This window comes from Vidua macroura, chromosome 9 (genome assembly GCF_024509145.1).
Source record: "Vidua macroura isolate BioBank_ID:100142 chromosome 9, ASM2450914v1, whole genome shotgun sequence".
Lineage (NCBI taxonomy): Eukaryota > Metazoa > Chordata > Aves > Passeriformes > Viduidae > Vidua > Vidua macroura.
In genome coordinates this window covers 13805069-13833008 of record NC_071579.1, presented here as the reverse complement: position 1 = coordinate 13833008, position 27940 = coordinate 13805069, and the positions used below count along the sequence as shown (strand labels likewise).

At 40.0% G+C, this 27940-nt stretch overlaps 2 protein-coding genes across 6 annotated transcripts in view; both read right to left on the bottom strand.

Moving 5' to 3' along the window:
- Positions 1-16180, bottom strand: part of CDC14A (cell division cycle 14A) — a 52339-nt gene extending 36159 nt beyond the window's left edge. The window contains exons 1-3 of one of the 3 annotated variants that reach the window (XM_053985025.1): positions 15793-16180; positions 15244-15334; positions 4889-4964 (exon numbers count right to left, since the gene is read on the bottom strand). In XM_053985025.1, coding sequence (XP_053841000.1) covers positions 4889-4964; positions 15244-15334; positions 15793-15898 — 273 coding nt within the window. In that variant the 5' untranslated portion in view covers positions 15899-16180. The remainder of the gene's footprint in view (positions 1-4888; positions 4965-15243; positions 15335-15792) is intronic. The other 2 variants (XM_053985022.1, XM_053985024.1) reach the window with 2 other exon arrangements.
- Positions 16181-18917: 2737 nt separating this feature from the next.
- On the bottom strand, positions 18918-27903 carry EXTL2 (exostosin like glycosyltransferase 2). 3 transcript variants are annotated; one of them, XM_053985030.1, is made up of 5 exons: positions 27426-27903; positions 25804-25875; positions 23443-23870; positions 22045-22115; positions 18918-21463 (listed from the first exon to the last, which is right to left on the bottom strand). In XM_053985030.1, exons 2-5 carry the CDS (start codon positions 25815-25817, stop codon positions 20972-20974), a joined length of 1005 nt encoding a protein of 334 aa, XP_053841005.1. In that variant the 5' UTR covers positions 25818-25875; positions 27426-27903; the 3' UTR covers positions 18918-20971. The 3 variants fall into 3 exon arrangements, with proteins under 3 accessions (XP_053841005.1, XP_053841006.1, XP_053841007.1); XM_053985031.1 differs by having other exon boundaries at positions 25804-25872; XM_053985032.1 differs by lacking the exons at positions 18918-21463; positions 22045-22115 and adding an exon at positions 22130-22904.
- Positions 27904-27940: the final 37 nt, after the last annotated feature.

Genomic DNA, 27940 nt, shown 5'->3' with positions numbered 1-27940 from the left:
TTTCAAAATGTAAGGGTTTCATCCTTGTTATACGAAATACTTCAATGTGTTTTGAATCCTGACTAAAGCTTTAACACAAAATTGAAAACTGACATTAATGCCTTATAGCATAGCAAGTAGTACAAGTTTTCAGAAGCCTACAAAACAAATAATTGTTTTTATTTTCACACTAGTTACAGAAAAGTAAGTTTTACAGTAGGTGTTTGCTCAAGACTCAATGAAATGCAACTGTTAACATTAACGTGCAACTTGTCAACTCAGTGCACTTTCATTATCAAAACTAAGCTATATGATCTATTTAAAAAAAATACTGATTTTCTGACTGTATTTAATAAGCTACATCTCCTCCTCTGGCCAGTTTCAATGATGAGCTTTCACAAGAATTCTGGGAGGTTACTGTTTTTACAGCTCCAGAGCTCCACCTGAATTAGGGCTTTAGTTCCCTTAGGCACTGCACAACTCTGAAGAACCAGGAATGTTTCAATAAGGACTTTTTCAATACAGGTCATAGAGGGAATAACTATAGTTGCAGATAACATAGTTGCCAATAATCTTTTTTTCTTTCCAGAACAGAAGTAAGGTGCACACACTATGAAACACTAAAAACATTCTTTACCAGTGAGAAAATTGTATCAGTTTGACACATCATTAAAAGACAAATTTTAACAGCATAACATAACAGTGTCTGTCAAGATATATCCCAAAGGAACATACTGAAAGACAATCTTGTGAATTAAAAGCAGAGGTTACACAGAAAGTGGAGCAATTTTTGCTTTACGTAATAAAACTAATTCATAAGGTGTATGAGAGGGTAACAGAATATTTACTTTCACTGTAGGATTACAGTTTTTCTTTTTCAAAAGTTCCCTATAGATCTCAAGAGAGATTTACTTGCAGAGAATTGATGACAGGATTAGAAAGTGTTGTGGTGGACAGTTACCAGATAGCTGTGTAAAATCAACATATTATTTGGCATTATTTTATATCATGGATAAGGTTTAACACAGCGGCACTGCTCAAGCAAGAAATTACTTCAATGTGTTTAATAAGCCTAGATCTATGCAAATTCTACTCCTATATATAAACAGGTGTACTATAGGTAACACGTACTTGTAAATAGACATGAATACAAGATTGGCAAACTTAATATGAAACAATTAATTGAAACATGTGCATGCACATGCCTCAAAATCTAGGCTGTCCTAAATGAAATGCTTTGCAATTACTATAGTTCCATGTGTATGTCCAGCAGTTTATTCATAGTAAAACAAAAAAATAAGCCAAATCCCTCTCTGATTCAGCAGCAATACAGCTACCATACAAAAAGTTAACCCCATAGTTTATAAGCCTGCCAGTACCGTTCCTCTCCTGCCTTTGATCTTCAATACTTGTACCATTTATACCAGCAACACTCCCTGCTTACTTCTGCTCCTTAATTTATTGAGAATGTGTAAGGCTATGCACAGATAAAACACAACAGTTTTTTAAAAGCAGTTTTCATGACATCAGACTTATTTAAAAACACAAAAAAAATTTTCTTTCATAAATGAAGGCCAGCTGCTTAGTCAAGTGTTTTCTGCCCTGAACAGAATTCAAAGTAGGATGATAGCACAGACAAGTTTTTCCTTGCTGCTGACTTGGATAATGAAAATCATCTTCACAGCAATCAAGAACTGAAAAATTACAAACACAAAAAGGTTCTCCTGTAAGGCACAGCCAAGACTTTGCCTCAGATGCCTACAGATGGATATCTGAATAAGTTCTTCACTTCTTCAGAACAGAGGTATTTACTGTTTAAAAAATAACAGTCAACATAAAGTTACAAGTTTACTTTAAAATGTTCCTCTGCCATTAGCATATTTCAAACCAATATCCTTTTTCCTCACCAGTCCCCCACGAAAGGAGAGGGGAAAGCAGAATACTGCCTCATGTCGAACTTCTGTCCCAAAACAGAAACAGATATAGCTGAAAGATTTGAAAGGGAAGCTTGTGGGGCTTTCTTGTTTTAATGAGATCTTATTCTTTGATTTCTCCTGTTCCTATCCAAAGAAGTTTTAAAATTAAAAAAGCCTAAGTCTTAAATTTGAGACACCATATCCATAACCAAAACCCTCATGTTTGCAAATAATCTTTTTGTGCTATACTTCGACTCTTTTCTAAAGAAAAGTACATTAAGTGCTTATCCAACCAAGCACACCAAATCATCTGGGCTTAAGCACTATGATTGTTTCAGGGTCCCAAAAGTGTTGCAGTATGGCAATAGCAAGCATCCCATGATAACCTGCAGACTCTTTTACTTCCTATGATCAAACAACTCCTGCAGCTGGTCACAGGGCACCCTTAAGGCAAGAGTGTGCAAGCAGCAGTTTCCCAACAGGGCTCTCTCTCTGTCTCTAGTCCAATCTGCACTTCCCATCTCTGAAACACTCATCCCAGGCTGCTTACACATCACCTGGTGCCACAGGAGAATCACCATACTTTTGCTGCCGTAGGGCAGGTAAGTCACAGGTCACGAACTTGTGAACACCCTAGTTAAGGCCCCAGAACTCCTCTTGAGGACATGTGTGAAGGACACACACAAGATGATGAGGTGTAGAAATGGTGACTAATTCTTGCCTGGGGAAGCTGAGCAGCAGTCACTGTAGGTAGGCCTACAGTCCCCAGCAGATGCACTCCTCTGAGGCATGTAAATACACACGCAGAGGCAGGCTGCAGCCCTAGGTCTGTCTTACAAACCTACTCATCCACTGCAGATGGCATCTAAATTAGGAGAGTGTGGCACAAGCTGTAACTGCTAGAAGAGCAAGGCTCACATGAGCAGTACTGGCCTGCCCCAGGGGTAGTGCCAATCAGCCAGACTGGAGTCCATTCATATGCAAGTTTCTATACCACTCTGGCAGTACTCCAAGCTTTAGTTGTTTGATTCCAGGTATTACTTTCAAGTGGTTGCACTATCAGGTTACCCTTCTCTCTTAGGCACTAGGAGTTTAATTTAACCTATTTGGAATTAGCCTCTGGCAAGCCAGAAGCAACAAACTGCACTTCCTCCCAGTGGACACCTCTCTGTTCTGGTCCTGGCCAGCTGTACCCTTCACCCTGCAGTGCAAGTATATTCACTCTTCTCAAAAGCTAGAAAAGTTACATTAAAATTGATATCACAGTTTGCTAAACCAACCCTGCAAATATCAGGGTTAACAGTTCCTATTAAAAAAGTTAATTTAGCTCCTTTGTTTTTTTCCCATCATAATATCCAGTCTTCATCACCATGCTTACAAGACACTTCTGACGATTCACTTGCCTCATTGAATGAGTAAGATGATGGTCTTAGAACAAGAATAAAGACTGCAGACACATTCCTGTTTAATACTGAACCATTTTAAAAAACCCTGAGATATTTATCAGTTGCATACTTATTTTCTGGATGAAACTCCTGGTACCTAGGTTCAAGATTGAAGACATACAGTAATATATGAGACTGTATTAAGGTCCCAAACTGACCACAGTCACAATCTGAATCTGGAAAAGACAGAACTGATCTCTCTAGTTCTCATGGGCACAATGAGGTTAGAATAGTAGGTTGATTACTGGTTCTCCTGTGAAGTAACTGCTTCACAGAGCAAGCATAGTCCAATTTTTAATATCACAAATACAAGATCACAAACACCAGGATTAAGGTGAAAAAAATAGATTCCTACTGAGTAAGAATCATTGGTCATGTGTTTAAATGGGACAGTGGCACTGCAAAATAGATAATGTATTTATAAGGTGCCTGGTGTTATCAAATGGCAACTCCAATGCTTCCCCAGTATGAGCACAGGCATTCAAAATTACAAACAGTAGAGATTAACTTTTTATAAGTATCTTTTTAAAGTAAGAAGCAATGTAAGTTTTCACTAGAAGCATTTCTTTTTTTCAAGAAATTTGCAGCAACTCTAAAAGCTCTTCAATTTGCAGAAACTCCACTTAAGAATTCACAGAGTTCAGCATACCCCTGAAAGAAGCAGGTAGCATGAATCAACTTAACTAAAGGTTTCATTTGTGCCCCTAGAAATAATGTCATTTTAAATAAAGGACCCTCTTAACAGTAGCCAAAGCAATCACATCTGTTGTCCCATTTCCTTCTATCAGTAGCAGGTCTAATATTTTATATGATAAAAGATTTTAAATCTGTAATATTTAGTGAAGGGTCTACTCATTATTTGCCCACAAGTTATATTAATTATATTAAAGTTATATTAATCAGTATTTCGGAATTAAAACATCTGTTTCATTTCTTGCAGTTGACAGATTTTCTATACATGCTGCAAATCACTTCATTACAGGTACTTGGAGAAAGTGAAGTCTGCAGCTGTACACACGTTCAGAGGCTCTGGCTGGGATGGAGCTGGGATTTAGGCACAGCAGCCAGTGTGATGACGTGATTTTGATTTGTCATCAAAACTGTGATGATAACACATCCATGTTTCATCTACTGTCAAGAAGTGCTCTCTCATAGTCCCAAGGCCTTCTGTTTCTCTCTCTGCCCCCGACCCCTTTTCCACTGAGACTTACTTTCAACAGTGGGATTTCAGGGCCAGCATACACACTTCATTAGCTGCAACCCCTGACACAACCAGGAGCTTTTGTTACTATTGTCTTGAAAGTGTTAAGGTTATGCAAAAAGATGAACACAGCCTTCAGTCACCTGCCCCATCTCTTAAGCTGAAATGAGGGCATATTATTTTCTTTCACTCTTCAGAGGGAAAAAAACTCAGAACAAAGAATAACCTTAAAGCTTAGCAATAACCACCTAGCTAGTGAGCACCTAACAGCAACTTTCAAACTGGCTAATTGTATTTCAATTTGAAAATACAAAAATATAAGAACATTGTTTTTAAACTAAACTTACCTTTAATTTCTTACTTAGTTTACAGCAGTATCTGTATAACATTGCCAAATTTAAAGGTCCAAAATCTCCATAGAAACTGTAAAAAAAACCACAAAACAGTATTATTTATACAAAATAGCTAAGCAAATTTCAACATGCATGTTGTTGATAAACAGAGCTGGAAATCAAGGATACTAAGTAGCCAATGCACATAGAACAACAGATAAGCCCTCTATTAATTTAAAATGACAATAGTAACAATTAATTTAAACGTTTTTGTAGCTTCAGTTTAAAATAGTCCAGTAACTACTTTTCCCATTATATACACACACTAACTACCAGATTTTTTTCTTCATCCCATGATATCCAGTCTGGTTTTGGCCAAAACCACAGAGTGAAGACTTGAAGACATGATATACATTTAAACCATGCTGATGTCATCCTAAAGATTCTACAACTGCTTAAGATGAGAATATATTATTACCTACTATCAATAATAAGCTAAACAGAATTTCTTATGGGTGATAAAATTTATTTAATAATATGTAGTCTTGATCTCTGTCTGAAGTTTGAACTCATTTCTTTATATCCCTTTCTTCACTATTCCAGAGATTAGGTATTACATATATACTTTACATCTAATTATGTTTCTTTTTGTCCCCCAAATCCTCTTCCCTCTAGGCTGTTCTTCCAATTTATTATGTATTTCATATTCTAAATATCTACTTCTCATTGTTCTTGTTTCTCTCTTTTGCATTTTTAAACTGTGCTACCTTTGAACAACGATCTCTGGCCTTAAGGTAAGAGCTAGTAGCAGTAATTTGTACAGGAAAATTATTGCACAACAGGAGTTCCTTGTCGTGATTCCCAGTGCTCTTCCTAGCAAACCCTTTATATAGGCACCTATACAAATAACAGCAGCCTTTATGCAAGCAGCTTACAGCAACCTCTTCTAGAGCTCCCTCTCCATCAATTGTGCAAAACTGGTCAAAATTTAACCTGCAGACTTCCTTCAGTAATTCTCCTGTTGTATATAAAAATCTTAATCTTGATGGTCTATGCAATTTTGTTGAAGACACACTTTATGAATTACAGTGCAAATGGACTACTACTTAAACTGCTTCACTCTGATTTACCTTAAGCTTTTTTGATAAAAGAGACAGGAAGCTTCTTGCTTACTGACAAACAAAACAAGCCATTGGCATCTGAATACATTCTATTTGGGGAATCACAGAGGAAAAAGCTGTTCTGGACTTACAGTCTCTGAAGGAGTAAAAAGGTACTGAAATTACATGCTAGAATAGATGGCAGTACCTATCAAGCTTTCCCCCCCTGGCAAAGGGTTTATTTTTCAGGAAAACTAATTAGATTTCAGTTGAACATAAAAAGAAAACTTCCACTTTGAGGGCAATCAAACACTGGGAAGCAATTGCACAGAGAGGTTGTGAAGTCATAACCAAACTGAGCAGGCTGTTCAGATCCTTGTACTTGTCAACCTTGCTTTGGGCCCATGGTGCATTACATATCTGCGCAGGTGCCTTCTGCTTCGCCCGTTCCGCACAGACACAAAAACAAATTAGGAGTGCTTCGCCTTTTTAGTGTTTATGACATCACTGATATCCTCCTCCCCACATTCTCTCAAACAAGAAAGCCATGACCAGTGCAAAAAGAGACAATCATATTAGCTTGATCACTCTCTAAGACAAGTAGCCTTCCTGCCACACCAATGCTATTTCAGTATCACCTACTTCACAATATCAAGTAACAACACAAGTGTTGGTTAAGATTCAGTTCAGCACAAGACATTATGATGTAATTACAGAAGCTAATTAGCTGGGAAAAAGACCAAGCTGCCCAACTACTAGAATTTAATTTTTAGGTAGGACAGAAGTTAACTAAACCAAGAGAAAACTGCAGCCCCAGGAAAGCAGGGTTTAACTTCAGAATTCATCATCTTCTCTTAGATAAGTTTGCCAAATATGGTCAAGTTATTTTTAGAACAAAGCCCTCCATACAGTTTTTCATAGAGATGAAATAAAAACGTTCTAAGGACAAGTATGAGTTAAGACAAATAAGAAGTTAAAACTGGAGCTCTAATAACCCAGGAGTGAATGTAGCTACAAGAAAGTCATATAGAAGGCTTCCTAACATCTCTTCCCATACAGCTGCACTAACACACGAATCAAACACTCCCACCCTTACTCCATCAACTTTAGAGCATTCTTTAACTTAAATATAAGATGAAAGAGTAAAACTTATGATATTAAAATTATTTTGGAAAAATTATTTTAAGAACTGTGGAAAAATATGGACTGGGATAGTTACTATAATATAGAATACTTAAAAAAATTGAGAGCAAAGTATCTGAAAGCTATAACTGAATACACAGTTCACCTAAAGAACTGAAGAAGTACAGCCATGCTTTATGATAAGATTTATTATGATTCAATTGCTAGAAGTACATCAATATCAAGTCATACATCCACTTCTACTTTTCCACATGATTAAATTTGAACAGCAGTGTAGGAAAAGTACATGAAGATCAATTTAGAAATTTATCCACAAGACAAATTACTACTTTGGTGGGTATAAGGATAAAATACATTTGAGTCTGTCCGGGAAGTAATTGTCTTTCTACAAAATGAAGCCATTCAGCTTCTCTCAGCCCCCAAGTTAAAGATGCCACAATCTTTGACTACTTCTCCATCACTGACTACCATTAAGAATCTTGTGCTTCTCTTAACACAATGGAGTAGGGGGTAGAAGTATCTGTGTTTAAGACTCTGTTACTACCCCTCTTTTTCTATGCTGCAGAAACAAAATATTTCTCAGAATACAAACACAATCAAAGGAAAGGCACTTTCAAGTCCCTACTGCATCAGCATTACTACCCATACACAAAACCACTGTCAATTCCCAAGTTATTTCCCTACTAGCATAGAGGCAGTATAAACCAGCTATTGTCTTTGCTGATAAAACATTGCGGTTGAAATGCAAGGCAGAAAGTTAAAATATTGTAACATAACCTTTTTCTATTTTATACCTCTAAATTGGAGTAAGTTAATTTGATGGGGCTAAGTGAAACAAATTTGCTTTACAAATCTTCAAATCAAAAGAGTTCTTTGAAAGATAATACAAGGCTCTGTACTGAAGTCAATGAACTCTGATCTACAGAATCTTTCTTCAATTTACATCCCTAGGCCTAAATACAGTTTCTAAAATGTTTAAGCAGAAGGATTTAATCCTATGTACCCTCATTACTTTTTCTACAAAAGGCCATTTTTATACTTGAACTAGTGATACTTGATCCTGCTTCACCCAAAGGATTTTCATCTCAAGACCAGAATTTTAAGTAAATGTAAGTGGAACATGGGAAATGGGCAGGGTATAGAGAATGGAGATGAAATGACACACCAAGTCACCAGCTGAATAAAGAATTTCATTTGGCAAAAACTGAAGATTAACATAAGAAAAGGCAAATAGTCACTGATAACAATTCATCCAATATTATTTTACTTCGATCTCTTTTACATCTAGATGTTTTAATAGCAATGAAAAACAGTAAGAGAAACTGGAATGTCTCTGAAGCTTAAGCTAGTTAAGAGAGACAGTTATTTACAACAGAGGTGGAAACCAGAGGAACAGAAGGCAGATATGGTATTAATTACATTTAATTATATTTTGTTTTAATCAAGTACCTAGATGATACCTTAAGTTATTCTCCCCCCTCATTCCATGGGGACTTGCTACCCTAATGCCTCTCAAAGCAAGTAATGAAACCCCAGAATATACTAGCTGAACATTTAAATACTCTACTTCAAAAATACTGCCATGATGCCACATGGAAGCAGTAGTATAAGCTTCTGGTACCTGTTTTCTCCTTAGAGTAAACTCCTAGAACCATTTCTTCCTACCTGTAATTTGTTGCAGTATTATATCCAAGGCATTTGCTGTACTGCATCATAGGAATGGTCATCCCCCTAGAAAGGCCAGCCCATTGCTCTGCTCTGTCACACGAACAGTTACTGTAAATTCTTCCAGCGAATTTAAAGGTGAAGGAAATGCAGCCCACATCCCTTTAGTAAGAAGTTTCCAACTGCATTTCCATGGGATGCCACATGAAGGTGCCACGAGTCAGTTCAAGCCTGAATCAGCACTTCTGAAAGCAAACACCACTTTTTACTAAACATCTGAATATCTCTGACCCTTGTGCTGGAGAAAAATGATAAACAGATTTCTCATCCTGAATGATTAGATGGTGCTCTTCACTGAAGGACTATTATAGCCTAGCAGACTTTTAACTGAATTGATAACCTCCACAGAATGATACAGTATGCTGAGGTCCCTTTCTGTGGTGTTGCCCTCTGGCCTCTGCCCATTCCCCAGTCTGCCCCTACATCCAGGGTTGTCCCATTCCAGGTGCAGAATCTGGCATTTGCCCTTGCTGAATTTCATACAGTTGGTGATTGTCCATCTCCCTAATTTGTTAAGGTCCATATTAACCTCAGTCAATCTATCAGGGCAGGATATCATCTTTCAAAAATAAAATTCATTACTTATACTTTACTCCAGATGCTTGATACGGTTTCCCTACAGAGCAGTAGTTTCATACTGCCACTCACTTCCCATCAGGGCACAATGTTTCTTGTTTGCCACCTCATTCAGTCATTGGTTTAGTAACTTGAAAACAGAAGCACCATTTAATAACTGCAATCATTTTCTGGAGTACATAACCCAGAACTGGAGCACAAAGTAAAAGTATACTCATTAAAGTATGAAGTTTGCCTTCTTGAAGACTTGCAATCATATAAAGCCACTTTCCTGCCAAAACAGGAGCCCCCCAAGTTTGCAATTACTTAAGCCAAAAGATAAAACCCAAGAACCTGGTAAAATAACAAAAATACCGCTCCCTAACTGCAAAACTTGGCTAATTCTTCAGCATTTAAAAAATGTCCAGCTACTATTAAAATTAAGCTATGAAACTGTTTCTCTTATTGCAATTCATTATTCTCTTGCTCCTCCCTTGCTCTTTTCTATGCAGGAACATTCAGGTTAGGACCCTCCAAGGGCCTTACTGCATCTGTTCTGAGCCTGCCTATTTAACAGCACAAGGCCCACGTGCTGCAGGAATGGCCACCTGACTATTCACCTGCTTGCTTCAAATCATAAGCTGAACACTTCTCACACGTAACAAACTCTCTGGATGAGAGAAGATCAGTCTGGACATTCATTAAAACCAAACTGTTGGTTGGGAAATCTTACCTATTCGGGCTTTTTCTCCAACTCCAGTTTTCTGAAGTGTGTTTCTCCTCCCCACTTCTCAAGCACATGAAAAAAGGTGATTACTGTTTTTGTCTTCTCATCCACTGATTCCAGTAACACGTGAATTGTTAGGAGCTTCCTTAATTGGGCCGAGACAGAATTCCTAACGCTTAATGCTACTTAGGGATTGCGTGCTACTGAACAGACCAAGGATGATACAGCAAATATAACCCTGGAAATATCTCAAGGAGGAACAGTGCCCTGGATTATGCAAAAACCTCCAGGTATTAAGTCCATTTCCTCTTGGAAGTTCCAAATCCTCCTGAAGATCCTGATTCTTTAAAATCCAACAACTCACAGATCTGAGTCATAGATAATTAAAATAGTTATTCCAGATACACGAATTTTTAATCCAGTGCTCCTTGATATCAAAAACAAATTAACAATGAAGAGGTTCTCCCATAAAAAGTTGCCCTACAGAACCTTCAGGTCATATCAGAAACCTAGTCCCTTTGGGAAAAAAGTCATCTTGACAGAGGCCAAGATGCACATGAGGGATTTCCTAGACAAGCTACATTCCCATCCAACACAAAACTGGAGCTTAGAAAGCTGCTGGTTTATCCTGGCAGCCTTTAACTGCAAACAAAAGAAAAATCTCCTCAGTACTACTGGCAAATGCTTTTATCTTTTACTTACGAAAAAGCAAAGACAGATATGGTAAAGCAATGCATAAAATTAAGCTAGGAAATTTCCTTGTTTTAATTTTGCACTTAATCTTACTAAGTTGTCTTGGTCATCCAATAGTCAAGGTCAAGTCTTCAAAATTACTGATGTGAATTGCTTTCTGTGTGAAGTGACAGCTCTGATTGTTGTAACAAGGCTAAGTTTAAGTTTTCTTTTTCCTTTCCAGTGATTTAAGCCACAGAAAGATCGAGAAGTTCAGGTTCCCTATGCAAGTACTGTTACTAGAGAGCCACAGAAAAGCAGCATTTAACCAAAGCCAAACAGGATAGGCTAACCCTTACTCTTCTCACAGGAAAGACAAACTGTTTCTTTGCATACACACATGCAGTAGAAGAAACAGAACTCATTTAATATTGTTGTAGCTAAGCACTTGAGAGTCTTGCTCTACTGTTTCATAACTGAAGTAGCTCTCATGAAGACTGCTGTGAAATGGGCAAGTAACATTCCATAGCTTGAAAGAATGTTTCAGTGTAAAGCATGATTTACAGAGACTATCATATTTACTACTTCTATTGCTGCTTACACCATGTCAGAGATTAGATCTGCAAAAGCTGTTTATACAAGAGATGCAAAGTCGGAACAAATGACTGAATAAATCCATTATGATTTATGAAGGCCATTATAATTTATCAGTATGAGATTCCTGTCTCATAGCATTTAAATTCTGACTTTGTTTGAGAAAACTACACAGAAATAAAAAGGACATTAAAAGTTGCTTTGATAAAACTACGTGAAAGCCAAGTTAACCAGTCAAGTGTAGCGTTCTCAACCCAGATCTGCTTACTGGAAGGTGAAACGTGAAAGATGCTATTCTTAGAGAATAAAAAGCTTCTTACTAGTGCCTAACTCATTAACTGAGGTCCTGCCAAGGCAAGGTTTGTCTATTTGCCAAATGACAATCTTCATCAAGATGGATTGTTTCTCATTAACTCCATTTTTCTGAAGCAATAGTTACCTGTACTACACTATCCTGAAAGACTGTGCTCCCTCATAAGATGTAGTGCAAACTTTCTCAGGAGAAACCTCAGACAGTTTCAGAAAGACTCTGACAAAATCTTACAGAAACAGAACTATCAAAGAAGAAATTTCAGAATTGTATCATTCCATTCAGATTTCTTGTTCTCTTAACTGAGGCATTTGTATATAATTTCTCTGGCATAATAGGTTCAAGGTTAAATTGCAGCACTTTTAACTAAAGTAGTGACAGTTCTGGTAGCAAGTTCCTAGTCTGCTAGCATTTAAGATAGGCTTAAATGGTTTTAAGAACATCTTTATTATCTTTTTAGTGTGAATGTTTAAGTTAGACAGTGTTATGAAGTCATTAGAACAGCTGAAAACGTCAAGTGAGAACTGAAGGCTAAAGTGCTCAAGATTACATAACCATACTTTGTGTATAATTTAGTGATTAATCATGTGACAAAGTACAGGAGGAAGTCAACCCCAAACTTCCCAAACCATCAGATCTAGCACTACAGCTCTTTTGTTTAATAAATGGGGTATAGTACTAATGTAAAAATTACTTCCTTATGTCTCTTCAAGAGTGGGGGGGGGGAAGGGAAGCAAGGTAGTGAGTTTTTAAGTACTATGTGATCCAGTAACAGGTCCTCTGTAATCAGGCAACTCCAACCCTACATATTCATGAGGTTTTCAGATCAGATATTGCTTCAGTGAAGCAAACTGACACCTCTGTAAAGTCAGCCAAATAAAATTCTGTAACAAGCTAACAGAATAAAAGCCCAAAGAAAAGCAATTTAAACAGAAAAAGAGCTGAAAGAAAAGCAGTTTACTTCCAAGCACAATGAAATATCTTTGTCTTGTCATTACAATGATGCATCTAAGCTAAGTTAAATCAATAAACAATTTTATTAATGTAATTACTTACACACCTCACAGGTGCTGAGGATTTCATGCCTGAGCAGACATCTCCTATCCACCTCCTGAGAACTCTCTGAACAAGTAATTTGATTGAAAAGGAAAAGTGGCTGTGGAATTCTGACCACAAGAACCACCCAAGGAGGTTATTTTCATGAGGATTCTGCAAACCACTGTCCTGAGCTACAATGTTACAGCATTTCAAAACTCACTTTCAAATATTTACTTTGCTATCATGCAACAAATACTTCTAATCACTTTCTCAGAAAGAAGACTGTATTTTTGAGGAAGTGAGGAGACCATCTGATCTGTTGTACTAAAGTTACACTCTACTTACTACTACTTGCACACAAACCCTGTCAGGCCCCCCACTTTGTGTGCAGCCTGGGACACACAAGTGACTGATGTCAAGCTTGTTGATGAGCATAAGGGAAGCTACAGTAAAATTAGCAGTTCCCCAAGAATTGAGTCTTGCATTCTATTCCTCAACTTACCTCTAGCCTTCCAAATTCAGAAAGCTATTAAAAATATACATAACATGGTAACCCTACTGACACTTGCTTTTACTTCCCTGAGACCATACAAATCTCCTTAGATATGACAGGGCAAAAAAAAATTAAGGTCAAGCATTACCAAATATTGCATACACTGATAGGGATGGGTGCTGCAATACAAATACCAGGGGAAAGTTTAGCAATGATAAGTAAAAGGTTATTACACAATTCCTTGGTACCACCTGGTAACTGTCACTTATTTTCATATAACATTTCAGCATTTTATGAGCATAAAAGGGAGAATATCTTTATGGTATCAGATACAGGATGACAACTTTAAAATAGGCCAAACATATTAGGAACCATCAATTCAGAACACACATCAGGAGTTACGTGTTCAAAGTCTTTAGATGCACCCTAGAAGATAAAGGAAACTTTGCTTCCTTCCATTACCCAGTAATTATATCTGGTATCAGGTTACACCTTCATAGGTAGTTAACACTGGATCAATGAATATACCCACAGAATTTCCTTTACATGTTAAAGAAAATTACTTTCTCCCCCACACTCTCTCAGATTTCTCAGTACTTTTTTTTTTTTTTTAATATGACACTTTCCTTACACACATACCTCATTACAGGCCTTGGTTAGTACAGCCATTTGTAACTAACAGTACAGAACTGCTCCCCCTTCCTACCCACAAGATCAAATGCCACGCAAGAGTCCTTCACACTTCCTAAAAGCACATTAAGAAATAAAACCTAATACTGAAGTCTGGAAGAGATACACGTTTCCTTTCTTAAAGCAAGTAGTGGAACACATCACACAAATTGCTCAGGACCTTCCCCAGTTGAGTTCTGCTTTCAGTATTAGTATCCTCCCTTAGGATACTCCAAAAGTCCCTTCCAATCAAAATTCCTTAATGATCATTAAAGAACTTACTCTCAACCCAAGCAGCCCATTACAAAAGTCAACTTTCAGAATGAACTATTGGGAACTCCAGTAGAAGACACACAGCTTAAGATAAGAAAACGTCTAGAAAAGATACCCTGAAACTACAAGCTGTGCAAAGAAAGTAAGCTAAAAGCCAAGGAATATTGGTTTACATCTTCACAGAAGCAGTGCTGGTCACTGCAGAAAGGAGGGAAGAACGGCTGATGCTCACAATTGCTTCAAACCATTTAGAAAGCAAGTTATGCTTAAAATAGGAACATACTTTTTGTTTCACTTCTGCTGCAGCAAACCCTGTGTCAAGCAGGTAGGTATATATTATCACACAGGAAACAGCTGATCTTGAAATACAGTCCAAAGCACCAAGGTTTTAGCCACAGCACAGAGTGATTACTTTATTTGTTTGATGGTTTTTATGTCCTTAAATAGTATTCACAACTATAATCATTTTTATTTTTACCTTCTATGTGAAGTCAGTCTTAAAAACATGAACCTTTTACTTCACAGAAAATATATTTTTGTTGTTGTTCTAAAGATACAAAAACCAACAAGAAGTGCTATCTCAAAACCTTCTAATAAAAACAGAGTTACAAAAGAAGTTGCAGACACTCTTCAAGAGCACATTTAAATATTGCATCCTTATGATTCTTTAATTTCATACTCTCTATACAGGAAAATACAGGAAATATAAAACAAACTACTGTTTATCTATTCGTGCCAAATAAGTCTTCTGTTTAAGACAGCATTCAATAAAGTGTGATTAGTCCAAATAGACCTCCATGTTTTAGACAAAGCTTACAAGGCTCAGATATCCTTCTTTGAGCTAAACCACGAATTAAGCCATTTAACTGGCCTTGCAGTTGTTTTTATGGGTCTTTTTCTTAAGAGTCACTTTCTTAAACTAGTTTCAGCTAATAAATAAATACATTCGGACTAACTTCATGCTCATATTCTATGCAAGTAACCCAATGGGGCAAAAGTATCCTACAGAATATATGTGTGTTGGGGAGACTCTCAGGTGATCACTTTGAATATGCAAACCACAAGACTTACTTTTCATAGACCAGTTCCTCATCGGTACAGAAGTAGTGGGTATTTACGGTACTTTTCGGTTTAGTTCGTAAAGTAGCGAAGTACAACCGATCTGAAAGACAGATTAGAGGCACAGCGTCGGACAGCGAAGGCAGCCGGCCGCCGCCTCGGGGCACGCCTGTCACCGCGGGGCGGAAGAGCCTCCGCCGCTCCTTTTTCTGCTGCGTGAGCGGCGGCGGGAGCGCCCGGACCGCTCCGCCCGCGGGCCCTGCCCCTGCCGGACCCCCGCGCTTCCGAGAGCCCCTCGGCAGCAGCTCCGACCCAGCGAGCAGCGCGCAGCAACAGGTGCCGGGCCCGCGCCGCGCCCGGCAGCGCGGGGAAAGCAGCGCCGGGGTGCCCGCGGCAGCCGGAGCGGGCAGCCCGCGAAACCCGCCGGGCAAAGGGGCCGGGGCCGAGCCGGGCAGGCAGCAAAGCCGGGGGAGGGCGGTAGAGAAGCCAGCGAGTTTCCTCGCTGGGGGAGGCTCCGGGACCCCGCGGGCAGGGACGGGGCGGCTCCCGCCCCGCTCTCACCTTTCACGAACTCCGAGGCTCCCCCCAGCATTTCGGAAGCGGCCGCCGGCGGCTCCATCTTAAAGAGGGCGCGGAGTAGGGAGGCGCGGGGCGGCTCCGAGCTCATGGCGCTCCGGGGCAGCGCCGGCGGGGCCGGGGTGCGCTCGCAGGGACGCGACCCACTGCCCGGAGGGACCGCCCGCCAGGGCCCACGGTGCTGCGAGCGCGGCGGCCGCAGCCCACATAGGAGCGGGAGCGGAGCCGAGAACGAGCCCCGGGACACGACGGGCAAGCGCCCGCAGAGACTCCAGCTCCACCCCGCCCCCAGCCAGGAGACGCCCCCGGATAAAGCGGCAGCGGGCGGTTACCAGGCGACCGGCGGCGCTCTAGCAACCGCGTTACGGAGCCTTTGTGTCGCCCGGCCCAGGGCTGACGCTGCGAGTGACCGGCCCCCCGCGCTCCCCCCGCACCCCAGCCCAGCAGCGCCCCTGCTCCGGCAGGCAGCGGCGCTGAGCTCGGCACCGCCCCGCCCTCCGCCCCGCCCCGCCTGCCCGGGCGGTGCCGCCGCGCCCCGCTGCGCTGGGGCTGCTTTTCCCCGCCCGGGGGCGGCCCGTGGCGGAGCGCCCCACGGGCACCGGGCGGGTGTTGCGTACAGCTCGGAGCGGGGCTGAGCCGGAGCGCTGCCTGAGCAGCGCGGGCGGGCTCCGGACTGGGGCGGCGGAGCGGCGGGGCCGCCTCAGGCGCGGGGGAACCGGCGGATCGCCCATTGCGCTACCTGGGCCACCCTTTGTCGTGACAGACAGGTCGGTTGACGAATCAGAGGCCGCCCTGCTAGGCCTGCAGCCAATGAGATGGCGGCGCCCCGGGGCGCGCCCCGCCCCAGGCCCCCCGCGGCCGCCGCTTCCCGCCCGGGCGGTGCTGGCCGCCCGCGGGCGCGGGGCTGGAGGGGCCGGGAGCCGCTGGGGAGCGGTGAGGGGAGCCGCGCACGCCGGAGGCGCGGAGCTCTCCTAACGCGCTGGTTCGAGCACTGGGCGCGTTCTTCCGCCTCTCCCCTTTAGAAGGAATTGGTAAGTGCCAAACGGGGCGGACTGTCCGTCTCCGTTTTACAACTGAAGCAAAGGTTGCAACGGAGAGGTTCCTTGAAGACCGAAAAAAAAGGGGATTAAAAAAGTCACTCTTCCCCCAAACAAGCAAAAAAAATCCACTCTTGAAACACCTTTAAAAGATGTTGTAATACAAAGCCATATGCAGCCCTGAGGTTCACATTTGTATCACCAGCTTTCCCTAACACTGTAAATAACCTACTGTAACCACCAGTGCATACAGTTAATCCTGGTGTGTCTGCTAATGAGGCTAAACATGAGTGTGAAACACTTCTGACTCTTCAGTTTTTAATCTGGTGCCATAAGCACTGGATAATCTTTAAAGCTTTACAAATAAGGTGAAGGACTACAGAAGACACTGCAGCTGTTTTGTATTTGCTTTATTTTTGTGTTGGTTCTAATGCTTTGTACCTATGTTCTTACACTGCTTTTTTTCCAACTTTTTTGGAAAAGCTCCAAAACTAATGTGCTAAATATGACTCTGTTTGTGCCTGATTCTGAAACCTGAGAAAACCTCATTTTCAGTAGTAAGCACTAATCCATACAAGATGCTCACAAGATTGAGACTGCAGTCTTATGTAGCAGCAAATGAAATAAAGGTTGTTGGAGGGTAGTTCCTTTTCATGGAAATGAGTGGTTTATTTTTCTTTAGATTGTTCTTTACAACTTTCACTTGTGCGTAACCCTTAACAAAATCAAGTATTTCACTAGTGTGTTTTTATTTACAAGCAATTCTCTGAGGGGTACTATATCCTGTGTAAGAGACAGGGTATTAAGGTATATTGTCCAGAACTGCAGGGTTTTTTTAATGCCCATTTTTACTCAGACTTTCACTACAGTTCAATGTAACACATTTCTAGGTCAGCGCTGCACTCTGCTTAAGGGGAGTTTGAATGAGCATACTCAAAATAACTTTAGCAACACTTGGGCAACAGAAGGAAAGATGGAACAGTCTACAGGCTACTATCCAGTATCTAGAATCTGTAAAAACAGAGTTTGTGTTAAAGCCTAAGACCCATCCAGCTGGACTAGTGAATCTAGGAGGCAAATACTACTCGATACTGAAGCCCAGCTGCCAAATTCTTATATACTGCTTATATGTCTTGTGCAAAGTTAAAAATATACTTTTCATTGTAGAGAAGTTCTCATTTGTGGCAATTAGCTGCAGCCTGTGTAAGCATCAAAAATAAACTAACATTTCTTTTCTTCCCTGTAAAAATATGTGCAAAATAACTCTATGTTTTTTCAATTCCAGTTGTGTGTCATAGCTATTAGTATGATTATTTCAAGAATTGAACTTTGTAAAATGCTAGCTTTAAGAATATTTTAAACTAGTACAAATTAGTTATTCTAATCAATAACATGTACTCGTTAACCTTCAAGATCAAATATCAAGGCTGCAGTGACATCTTGTGGCATTTTTTTATAAAGAAGCAATTTTCTTGTGCATTTTAGCACTATATCCTGATTTTTTATCACAGATTTTTAAAATATATATTTTAGATACCATGTTTAAAATCCTGTGTTGCATTAACAGTCATTTCAACAGAACATTCAGAGGTGGTGATGATTCCATTTAGACTCCAAAATATTACCAAATTACATAGATAATCTCTCAAAGAAATAATCACATGCATATTATTTTGTTTAAAATAGAATTTTTTGGTAATGTATTTTCAGTAAAGAATCTTAAGACATTTTTATAACTATCAAGGGATAAAAAACCCACTTCTAAAAAAAAAGCAAATAACCCCTTTTGGTTCCAAAGTACAATGAATTATGGCTGGAGCTTAAGTCTTATCTTTGTATTTTCTTTGCTAGCTAAGACTAAATTATTAAGGCTGTTGGTTATTTTATGCCTTTTCTTCCTTCATAAGTAGGCCTTACCTATTAAATTAAATGAATGTATGTTCCAACAGGTACACTTTTTTTTTAAAAAATGAAACTTTGGTGCTTCTCATGAGTATGCAAACTGTGAGCTTACTTTAGACATCTTAACACTAAAATTTTTGTTCAATAATCTGAAAATAGACACATCACAAGTCTGCTTTCTGTATTTTATTTCACAATGGTGCAAATTAAATTTAAGAGTATCATTAAAAGCTTGTTCTATTAATTCTTTCACTGATACTGAAGAAACCAAAACAACTCCAACAAAAACCCAATACTAAGATTTAGCTGAGTTGACAGTTCATTTCACATTTCAAAAATAAGGTTAACAACAACTGTGAGTCTTCACAACTCTGGTTGATACTGCACAGAACAGAAATTACAGAAATTTGCATTTCTGGAAAGATCATAGACCTGTTTGTATAGTACTTAGCACTACAGCACAATAATTAAAAACTACTTTTCACTATTACAACAAAATTAAGCAGACTTTACATTGCCATGTTAAGATTCTGCCCTTTAAATCTTACAAAAGTACTAGGAAGACTTCACTGAACAGAAATCAAATCCTTTAACACTGATAGAACAAGGCAAAAGATTCTTTCATTCTCCCCAAAGACTCACACCCTGCTGTAAAGAACTTGTCATATTTTTCACTCTTTGTTCAGCTAACTTATTACAAAAAATGACAGAATTATATACCATTTGTGCAGATGCTATTTGTGTACTAGCTATTAGCTGTGAGTGGTTGCCCACAGCTACCTTTGAAGTGATTCTAAGAATCAATTAAAAGCTGATGCAGATGAAAGTAAATCTGCTTTGGATGCCAAATCTGATTCTGTGACCCAGGAAAATCGCTATCTTTTATTCTCTCCTCCATACCACAGGGAAAAAAAAAAAAAAGCCCAACCCTTCTGCAACTTCATTGGAAAAGCTTTGCCCTGTCTATGTCAATGGAAGGTTTCCACAATTACAGAGTCCCAATCCAACAGAAGTCATTAACAGGAGCTCTGTTTCTTGCTGTACATAAAGTCGAGGAATTCAGAGACTGATAATAGTCCATCCCTGTCAAATATCACTGAACCTTAAAATACTTTTTTTCATAATGCTTTACCCATTTATTGGACATTTTAACTCTGTTGTCATAGCCATCAAAAACAGAGGAAAAAAGGAACTAAAAAGTAAATACTCATTAAAAGAGTACCTAAAAAACCAGTAGACCTGTAAAATTACAAAATGTACACTGTAATAAATGTTGAACACCCTGCTCTTATTAGGAACTGTAAATAAGAATTTTTTTAACTAATTGAGGATTTTCCTGGGTGCATGTTTGTAACAATGTATATGCAAAATATCAAAACAAAACTAAGTACTAAAGAGAATATTAATAAAGTAACATTCCATCCTATTCTTCTGGCTGCTTATATAAGTTTCATATTTCATGTATTCATTTTCTTGTATTTCCAACCTCTAGGATTTACCTTTCAGCTGCTTGCAGTGTTTCAGCAACTCCAGGCAAATCAATAATAGAAAAAAAGCCACATCAGAGATCATTTTCCATTAACTGAGCAAGAGTAGATATTGTAGGCAATGGTTTAAGGACTATCTGAGATTAAGGTGAGGTACTCTTCCGGCTTTCATAGCAGCTTCAAGAACATCTCAGAACACTGAGTAGCTTATATACAAACTTCAAGAGGGTTTTGTACAGGAGGCCAGAAGCCTGGCCAGCAGTTCACTGCAGCTCTTCTACAGCTTCACTGGAAACTGGGTAGCAGCAGGTGAGGAGTGGGAAGGCAAGGAAGCATCTCAAAATGTAACTGTCACAAATATGCCTAGACCTCATTTGACTGGATATGTATATTCAAGGAAAAAAAATCCAAACACTAAGATCTGAAGAGTAGGAGTGCATTGTTGTCTGCATGTTTCTGAAGAACTGGCCTAATTAATTAGAGTAGCTTTTCAGGTTTTAAGGAAAGAGGATGATTTTATCACAGCTAAGCATGACTACATATTCTTTAAGTTTTCTCGAAACTTACCTTTGTGAATATGTTAGAAAGGAAAGAAAATACATGAAAAGCTTAGTGGAGACAAAATCAGAGGCTACAAAGAGGGATGGCCAAGATGCAGTAATTACACCTTCTTCTCTCCTTGAACTCAGTAAAATTCACTGAGTATTGTTTAACTTTTAACACCTTAAACTCATTGGCTTACATTTTATTTTTGTGATTGGCATAATTAGGAAAACCAAACTGAGAAATCATGATATTAGAATATTTTAAGGGCATGCCATCATAAATATTAACGAGTTTATTTACACAGTAGGATCTCTGTAACAAATGCTCTGCTCGGTGCCACATTCCAGAATAGCCACTGTTAGTGTCTTTTTCTAAATTTCTTATGTCAACAGGCTTCACAAACACTCCTGAAGGCTTTCCAGTATGCTTGGCTACCAGAAAATTCATGGCAATATCATCACAGTTTTGAGTTTCATCTATTAAGGCGTAAACTGCTTCTGGCTGCTGTTGAAAGTCTTCTAAATACCCACTGTGAAAAAATGCTGCACCGATAAGCACCATAGAATACTGATCTCCATTCCCAAATCCAGGGTTCTGCAGTTCAAAGCTGCCATAACTGTATACACCTGAAGGAGTAGAAATGTGCTTTCTAGGAACAAATCCCACTATATGCTCTGGAAATTGCTGAAAGGAAAAAAAGAAATTCAACACATATTTCACAGTGCGGGGTTCACTTAAGTGTGTTCATAAGAGGTTTATGCATTTTTTAAATGAAAGGAGGACAACATTATTGACAGGAAAGAATTAAATTGTTGGCATATGGTCCTTTGATCTGCATAAATGTTGCAATTAAATACAGATTCACGAAACTGATAGTCTGCCTCATTGCACATCACATAGTGCCAACAAAACATCTACCCGCAATTGGCAGCTGTGTATTTGGCACTGAAAATAACTTTACAGACAATTTCTTGTGTTATGCAAAACAAAACACACAGACTACTACACATTTAAATAAATTCAACAGTTAGCAACTTCATAGTTTTTTTGAACTAAGAGTTAAAATTTTAAAGTTACAGATACTACTAAAGAACAAATTTTAGATGTTTTGCAATTTCTACTATTCAACACTTCAAACTTCCAAAAATCTAACTTTAAAGGTAGAAAACCAATGGTAAAACAGTATGATACAGTATTGCTCTAACTAAAACTATTAATCTCAAGTGCAACTCACAAATACTGCCTGCCAAGATGCAAAACATTACCTGCCAAACGGAAAAGGCAAAAGCAAGGTCATGAGCACTGACTAGTGTGTCATCGTCCATCATTAAAACAGCTGAAGGGAGGAAAATAAGAAAAAAACTTTAAATTGATCAAAAGATTAAATACATGAGCACAGTATGCAGCACAATGTTTGACAAATGAAATATAAGATTTCTACAACTATTAAGCTGAATTGCAATTCCTTGAAAGTAGATTGATAAAACATAATTAGATTTCAAAGCTAAAGCAAGGTTACAGCTTTGTGGTAACTGGAAGCAAACCTAAATTCTAAATTATTTGCCAGGCTGTTACAAAACTCAGCAACCTTTGATCATCTGTAGTACAGATGATCTGTACTACAGCTGGAGAAGTATGTGTTAGAAAACTTGGGAGCATTTGGCAAAGCAACTTAAAATTCTACTAATCTTGTGTAAAGATACAACTAGAATAGAATTAGATACTTTTCTTTAGCATATACACTACATAAGCAAGTTAAATTGCCTAGGCAACATTCAGTATTATTAACTACAGAAGGAAGACTCTTTGCCTTAGTTTTAGACAAAAGACTACCAGGAAGTGGAAAAGGAAGGATATTCTTGGATCTGAACTGCGGATGCATTAAAACTTCTAAAGTTTACAGTTAGCACAGATCTTACTACAGTAAATAGAACACTTGAGAAGTTGAAATTTCCAGTGTCTTCCTAGAAATCGTGTGTTTGGACTAGCAGGCATGATAGGAAGGGGGCAGTAAATACAATTACCTTTACTAATCATGAGTAAGGTCAGGTCTGTAATGCAACATATGGGTTTTTTTTCCACTTGAAACAAACAGGATTTATTGTTGTACACGTCCTAGAAAGAGCTTGGGAAGAATATTTAGATGAATACCCAAGAGACTGGGGAAGTACTCTTAAATAAAAGGGTGTGTAATTCGAGATAGAAAGCCAGACAGCTGGGGAGGGAAGTTTCTCAGAAAAGCAGAACATGCTTGAGAACTTAGTCTTAAGAGGAATGGACTAAATCAAGTCTTTACCAGATGACTTAAGTCCAGATTAGTGCAGACACTCAACAAATAACATGCATTTTGAATTTCAGTTTATGCTACAGAAGGAAGAGAAGCTGAACTACCTATATCTGCCTCACAAAGGAAATGGAGAATTGTTGCAAAAGACCTTGAAATGCATTTGACATTCCTCTTTCCTTTACTCTTCACTGACAGCCTGGTGGTCTTGTGCACATGATATCATAACACAGGGTTCCTCTATACTACCCACACTCTATGAAGTGGTCCAAAAGATCCATTGATTTATTACACAGTATAACTCAACCATCTCTCTTTTAGCATTCAGATTTCAAGCATGAAAATATTATTAGTAATAGTGATATGAACTGCTGATTACCTTTTGTTTCCAGGTCAGGGAAATTCTGCAGTCTGTTTCTCATACGATTTACAGTTTGAACTTTAAAGACAACAGGGACAGGATGAGGCCCCAAAGAATTCCACATTTCCTCTGGTGTCTTCTCACCAATGTTGTTCCACACAACAATTACTTTATGTAAGTGGGGGATTGCTTGATAATGATTTAAAAGCTTTAGCAGTAAGTCAGTTCTATTGTATGTCTGCATAATAAGAGTGAATGAATCCAAGGCAGACTGACTCTGGGTTTTTGGTTCCCTTCTTGAGTTGGGCAATTTGTCATCTTTGATAGTGGGAAGCAAAGCTGTTAAAGCACCTGCCACAAGAAGCAAGACGATGATCACCACAGAGGTGAAGCGCAGTAGGCGGATTCCCATGACTCTTCCTGGAAGCTTACAGAAGTGAAAACACCTTTAAAAGAAGTAACAGGAAAGGAAATCATTACACTCATGTAGTTTTCTCTCTTGACCAAAACTCCCAAAATATTAACTACATTTTCATTAAAATAAGTAAATAAGGAGGACTTTAGCACTTTGGCAAATTACTTTCAACTATCAAGACAGGTGTGTCTGATACCCAGTTTCTATGTTTACTTGCTTTTCACTCTTTTTGGTTAACTTTGGATTTCATTGTTTTGTGAAAATAAATCTAGTGTAGTTCTTTAGAGTGTTCATTTTTCCTATTTTCTTAGTACTACATTTTTGATTGACCATTTACATACCTCACCAAGTCTATCCAACTGAAAGTAGAAAGCAAATTTGTACAGATTCAGTGTTTTCAGCATTGCAGGAGCTCTACCTTAACTGGGAAGAAAAAAGGAGAGAAGGTGCCTTCTCCAAAGCTCTGGCAGGAAGGAGGAAATAAAGTGCTCACTCTTTCTCTGTCGCTCAGGCACCACATGGAACAATTTTTATAACTGATTTGCTGGACATTTTGTCAACAGTTCTTATAATACTCAATAATGGTAATCAGTACAGAGAATGCCATGCTGATCGTACTAAGGCTATAACACACAGGTGGGGCAAAAGAAACATGCCAAATGGAGTAATACAGGAATGCAACAATCTCAGCAACAACTAAACTGATACATCTAGAACTCGTGAGAAATAGGCAATGTCAGATGCTAGGTGCTACCTATCAGCTAACTGTAAGTGTAGATTTAGTTTAAGGCAGAGGTTTCTGGATCCTCGTGATCTTGGAACTAAACAGAAGCTCTTAAAAAGCAGCTTCTAGAAAGACAGCCCCTCAAATGTTCTTCACACAGTGATACGATATCCTGAGTTGGAAGGGACTCATGAGGATCATTGAAGTCCAGCTCCTGGCTCTGCGCAGGAAAGGCCCCAAACTTCCACCATGTGCCTGAGGGCATTGTCCAAACACATCAGGCTTGGTGCTTTGATGATTTCCCTGGGGAGCCTGTTCCAGTGCCCTAGCACCCTCTAAGACAGGTATTTCCTAATACCCAGCCTAAACCCCCTGCCACAGCTTCATGCCATTCCCTTGAGTCCTGTCACTGGTCACCAGACACAAGAGATGAGTGCTTTGCCCCTCCACTTCCCCTAGTCAGGAAGCTGTAGACAGCTGGGAAACCTCACAGACCCTTCTTCTCCAGCCTGAACAGACTAAGTGACCTCAAGCCACTCCTCAGACGGTTTCCCCTCAAGGCCCTTCACCATCTTTGCAGCTCTTCTTTGGACTCTTAACAGCTTTATATCCTTCTTATACTGTATTCTTACAAAACTGCACAGAACAACCATGAGGTGAGGCTGCATCAGCGCACAGCAGGACAATCCCCTCCCTTGCCCAGCTGTGATGCTGTGCCTGGTGCCCCCAGGATGTCCCTCCTGGCTGCCAGGGTACAGCTGACCCGTGTCCAACTTGCCATTGACCAGGACCCCCATGTCCCTTTCCGTGGCACTGCTCTCCAGCCTCTCGTTCCCCAGTCTGTCTGTACATCCAGGCTTGCCCCAATCTAGGTGCACTTGTCTTGGCTGCACTTCATACAGTTTTCCTTTTCTCCTTCTTTACTTGCAATATTAGTGCAAACTGAATAGAAGATGAACATTCTAAGCTTGCTACTAACTCATCTATACATATTATTTTAATATCATTACTCATGTATGCATATTATTAATGTTACCCTGTGAGTAATTTCCAGGTTTTCAGCAGGGAATTCTGATCAAATTCAGTTATCCAGGACAGCCAAACAAGTACAATTTTTGAGAGAGTATCTGTGTAGGTTTTTTTTTTCACAGAATTTTGAATAATTTCTTTCCAAACTGCGAATAAAATGCTTGAAAATATGAATGTAAATTATTTTAGTCTAAAACGCCTCACAACTTACCTCATTGTTGCCATGTAGGATTGTTTTCCTGGCTTGTTTTTACAGGGCAGTTGTTTGTGATCTTTGAATCTGCTGGAAATTAAAGGCATTCTATAACTGGAGATCAACAGTTATCCACATGCTACCCAGCATTCTTTTACAAGTAAAAGGTCCTCCAATTATTGACTGATATATGCATTCATGGCAATTATCCCATTCCTTTTCCTAATGCTCAGTTGAATAATTATCTCTGCCTTTCAATGAACACTCCTGAAAGAAGTCATTACACCAGATGGTTAAAAAGAAAAGAACAGCCTGTTTCTCTGCTTGTAAAATTGCTTTCTGCCAGTGCAATGTCTGTGTGTTCCATCCCTATGTTCAGCTATGAAGATACAAGTAGGTCTTCAGAACCAGTTCCTTTGCTTATCAGGCACCACTAAAATATATATTTGGCTACCAGTCAGGCAAATAAAATTTTATCCCAATAATATTTCATTTTCTGGGTCATCCCCTTCACACTCTCACTAAGATTATCAGTTGTATCAGAGGATTAAGACACAGCATTTTGGTCTTCCCATGAGGTTTGGCAGCTTGGCAAATGTGAGTGCAAGCACATGAAAGAAGGCTATACAGGACTCAGGACAGCAGTGTAGGAAAGCTGTGCTCCTAGATTGTTGGAGAGATTTTTGTTCCTTTAAAACTCACCGAACAACCAAAGAGTCATTAATTTTGATTTGAGGATGGTACTATGAAATCTTAGAGCACAAGAATTTGTTGAATAATTGAACCTCTGTGAAATTCCATAAGAGTAATTTGTTTGGGCTATATAAATTTGCTTCTTAAAACTACAGATTTGTTATTTGTGTGTATACCAATCTGAATATGTCCACATATACAGGTCTCCCCAAATCTGAGATCAAATCTTACTGTGACAAGAGGTCACTGAAACTATTTCCGGAAGCTAACTGCTTGTTCTGGTTGCTTCATTTAATAGGGAAAAAACAATCATGCCTGACTTCTCAAAATTATTAGTAGCAGTGGCAACACAGCATTTATGAGGTCCACTATATTCCCATCAAATGTGCTTTTGAAGAAGTGAACCTCAGATTCTCTTTCAGCAGCTTGCAACCTAGTTGCAACACTTAGCAGTGCTATTGTAATGATTAATTAAACTTTAAAAGCATACTTAAAACGAAAATATAAATACTGTTTGCTGTTTATGAGACTTTGTTTGCCATACCTTCTAGTGCTTACAATAGGTGTAGTGATAAGCAATGATGATATTACTATATATTCTCAAAAGAAAGGCCGATTTAGGTGTTTTAAAATTAGCACCACGGCACTTTCTTTCCAACAAGCAAATGCAGACAAGTTTTGTCAATTAAGTTATGAAATTTCAATACCAGATTGACCTATTTTTAAAAATTATACAATACCACCTGCAGAGAACACAAAATTGACGAAAATAAAATCGCTACATCAAAGACCCGTATTTTAATCCTCGTTCCAAGAAAAAGGGCTCTCGAACGGGGTCCCCTCCCTTGGCGGGCAGCACCTCTTAACAGCCCCCCGTATTAGCTGGGTGCAGCACCGCCCGGCACCGCACACCCCGCTCGTCGCCCCTCGCCCACAGCTTCGCTCACGTTCCGCAGGCGCCGCTATCGCCGCTTCCTCCGGCCGGGCTGTGCTTCCCAGAGGTCACCGGCAGCACGGCAGGGCAGGGCGGAGGAGGTGCCGGCCCACCCCGCCGCTCGGCCCCGCACAAGCCGCTCCGGTGACTCAGGGGCGGCCGTGCGGGACCGCGGCAGCGCTACGGCGGCGCCGCCGTGCCCCGCTTCCTGCGGTGCGTCCGTGCGCTTCCTCCCGGCAGGCTCCGGGTTGTAGTCCAGGGCCCTGCGGCGGGCGGAGCGCTCCGGCGGCTCTGGCTGTCACACAGCGAGCGCGCTGCTCCGCCGCCCCCGCCCCGTGCCCAGCGCTACCACAACAGCTGCACCGGGAGCAGCCGACATCGCAAGCGGGACGCGAGCGAGCGGCTGGCACGGGACGGAGAAGAGTTCACGTTTGGGACGTGCTGTGTTTCATTAGCGGGCGGCGCAGCCCCGAGCTCGGGCAGCCCCGGTCCGGCCCCCGACGCGCTCCCTCAGCCGCCGTGCCCGGC

What these genes read in the sequence shown, in the direction of transcription:
- EXTL2 (XM_053985030.1), bottom strand. An exon ending in CCCTGACCTGGAAACAAAAG is followed by an intron (nt 22,116 to 23,442) that starts GTAATCAGCAGT and finishes TCCTCCCTTCAG; the next exon opens with CTGTTTTAATGATGGACGAT. An exon ending in TTGCCTTTTCCGTTTGGCAG is followed by an intron (nt 21,464 to 22,044) that starts GTAATGTTTTGC and finishes TTTTCCTTTCAG; the next exon opens with CAATTTCCAGAGCATATAGT.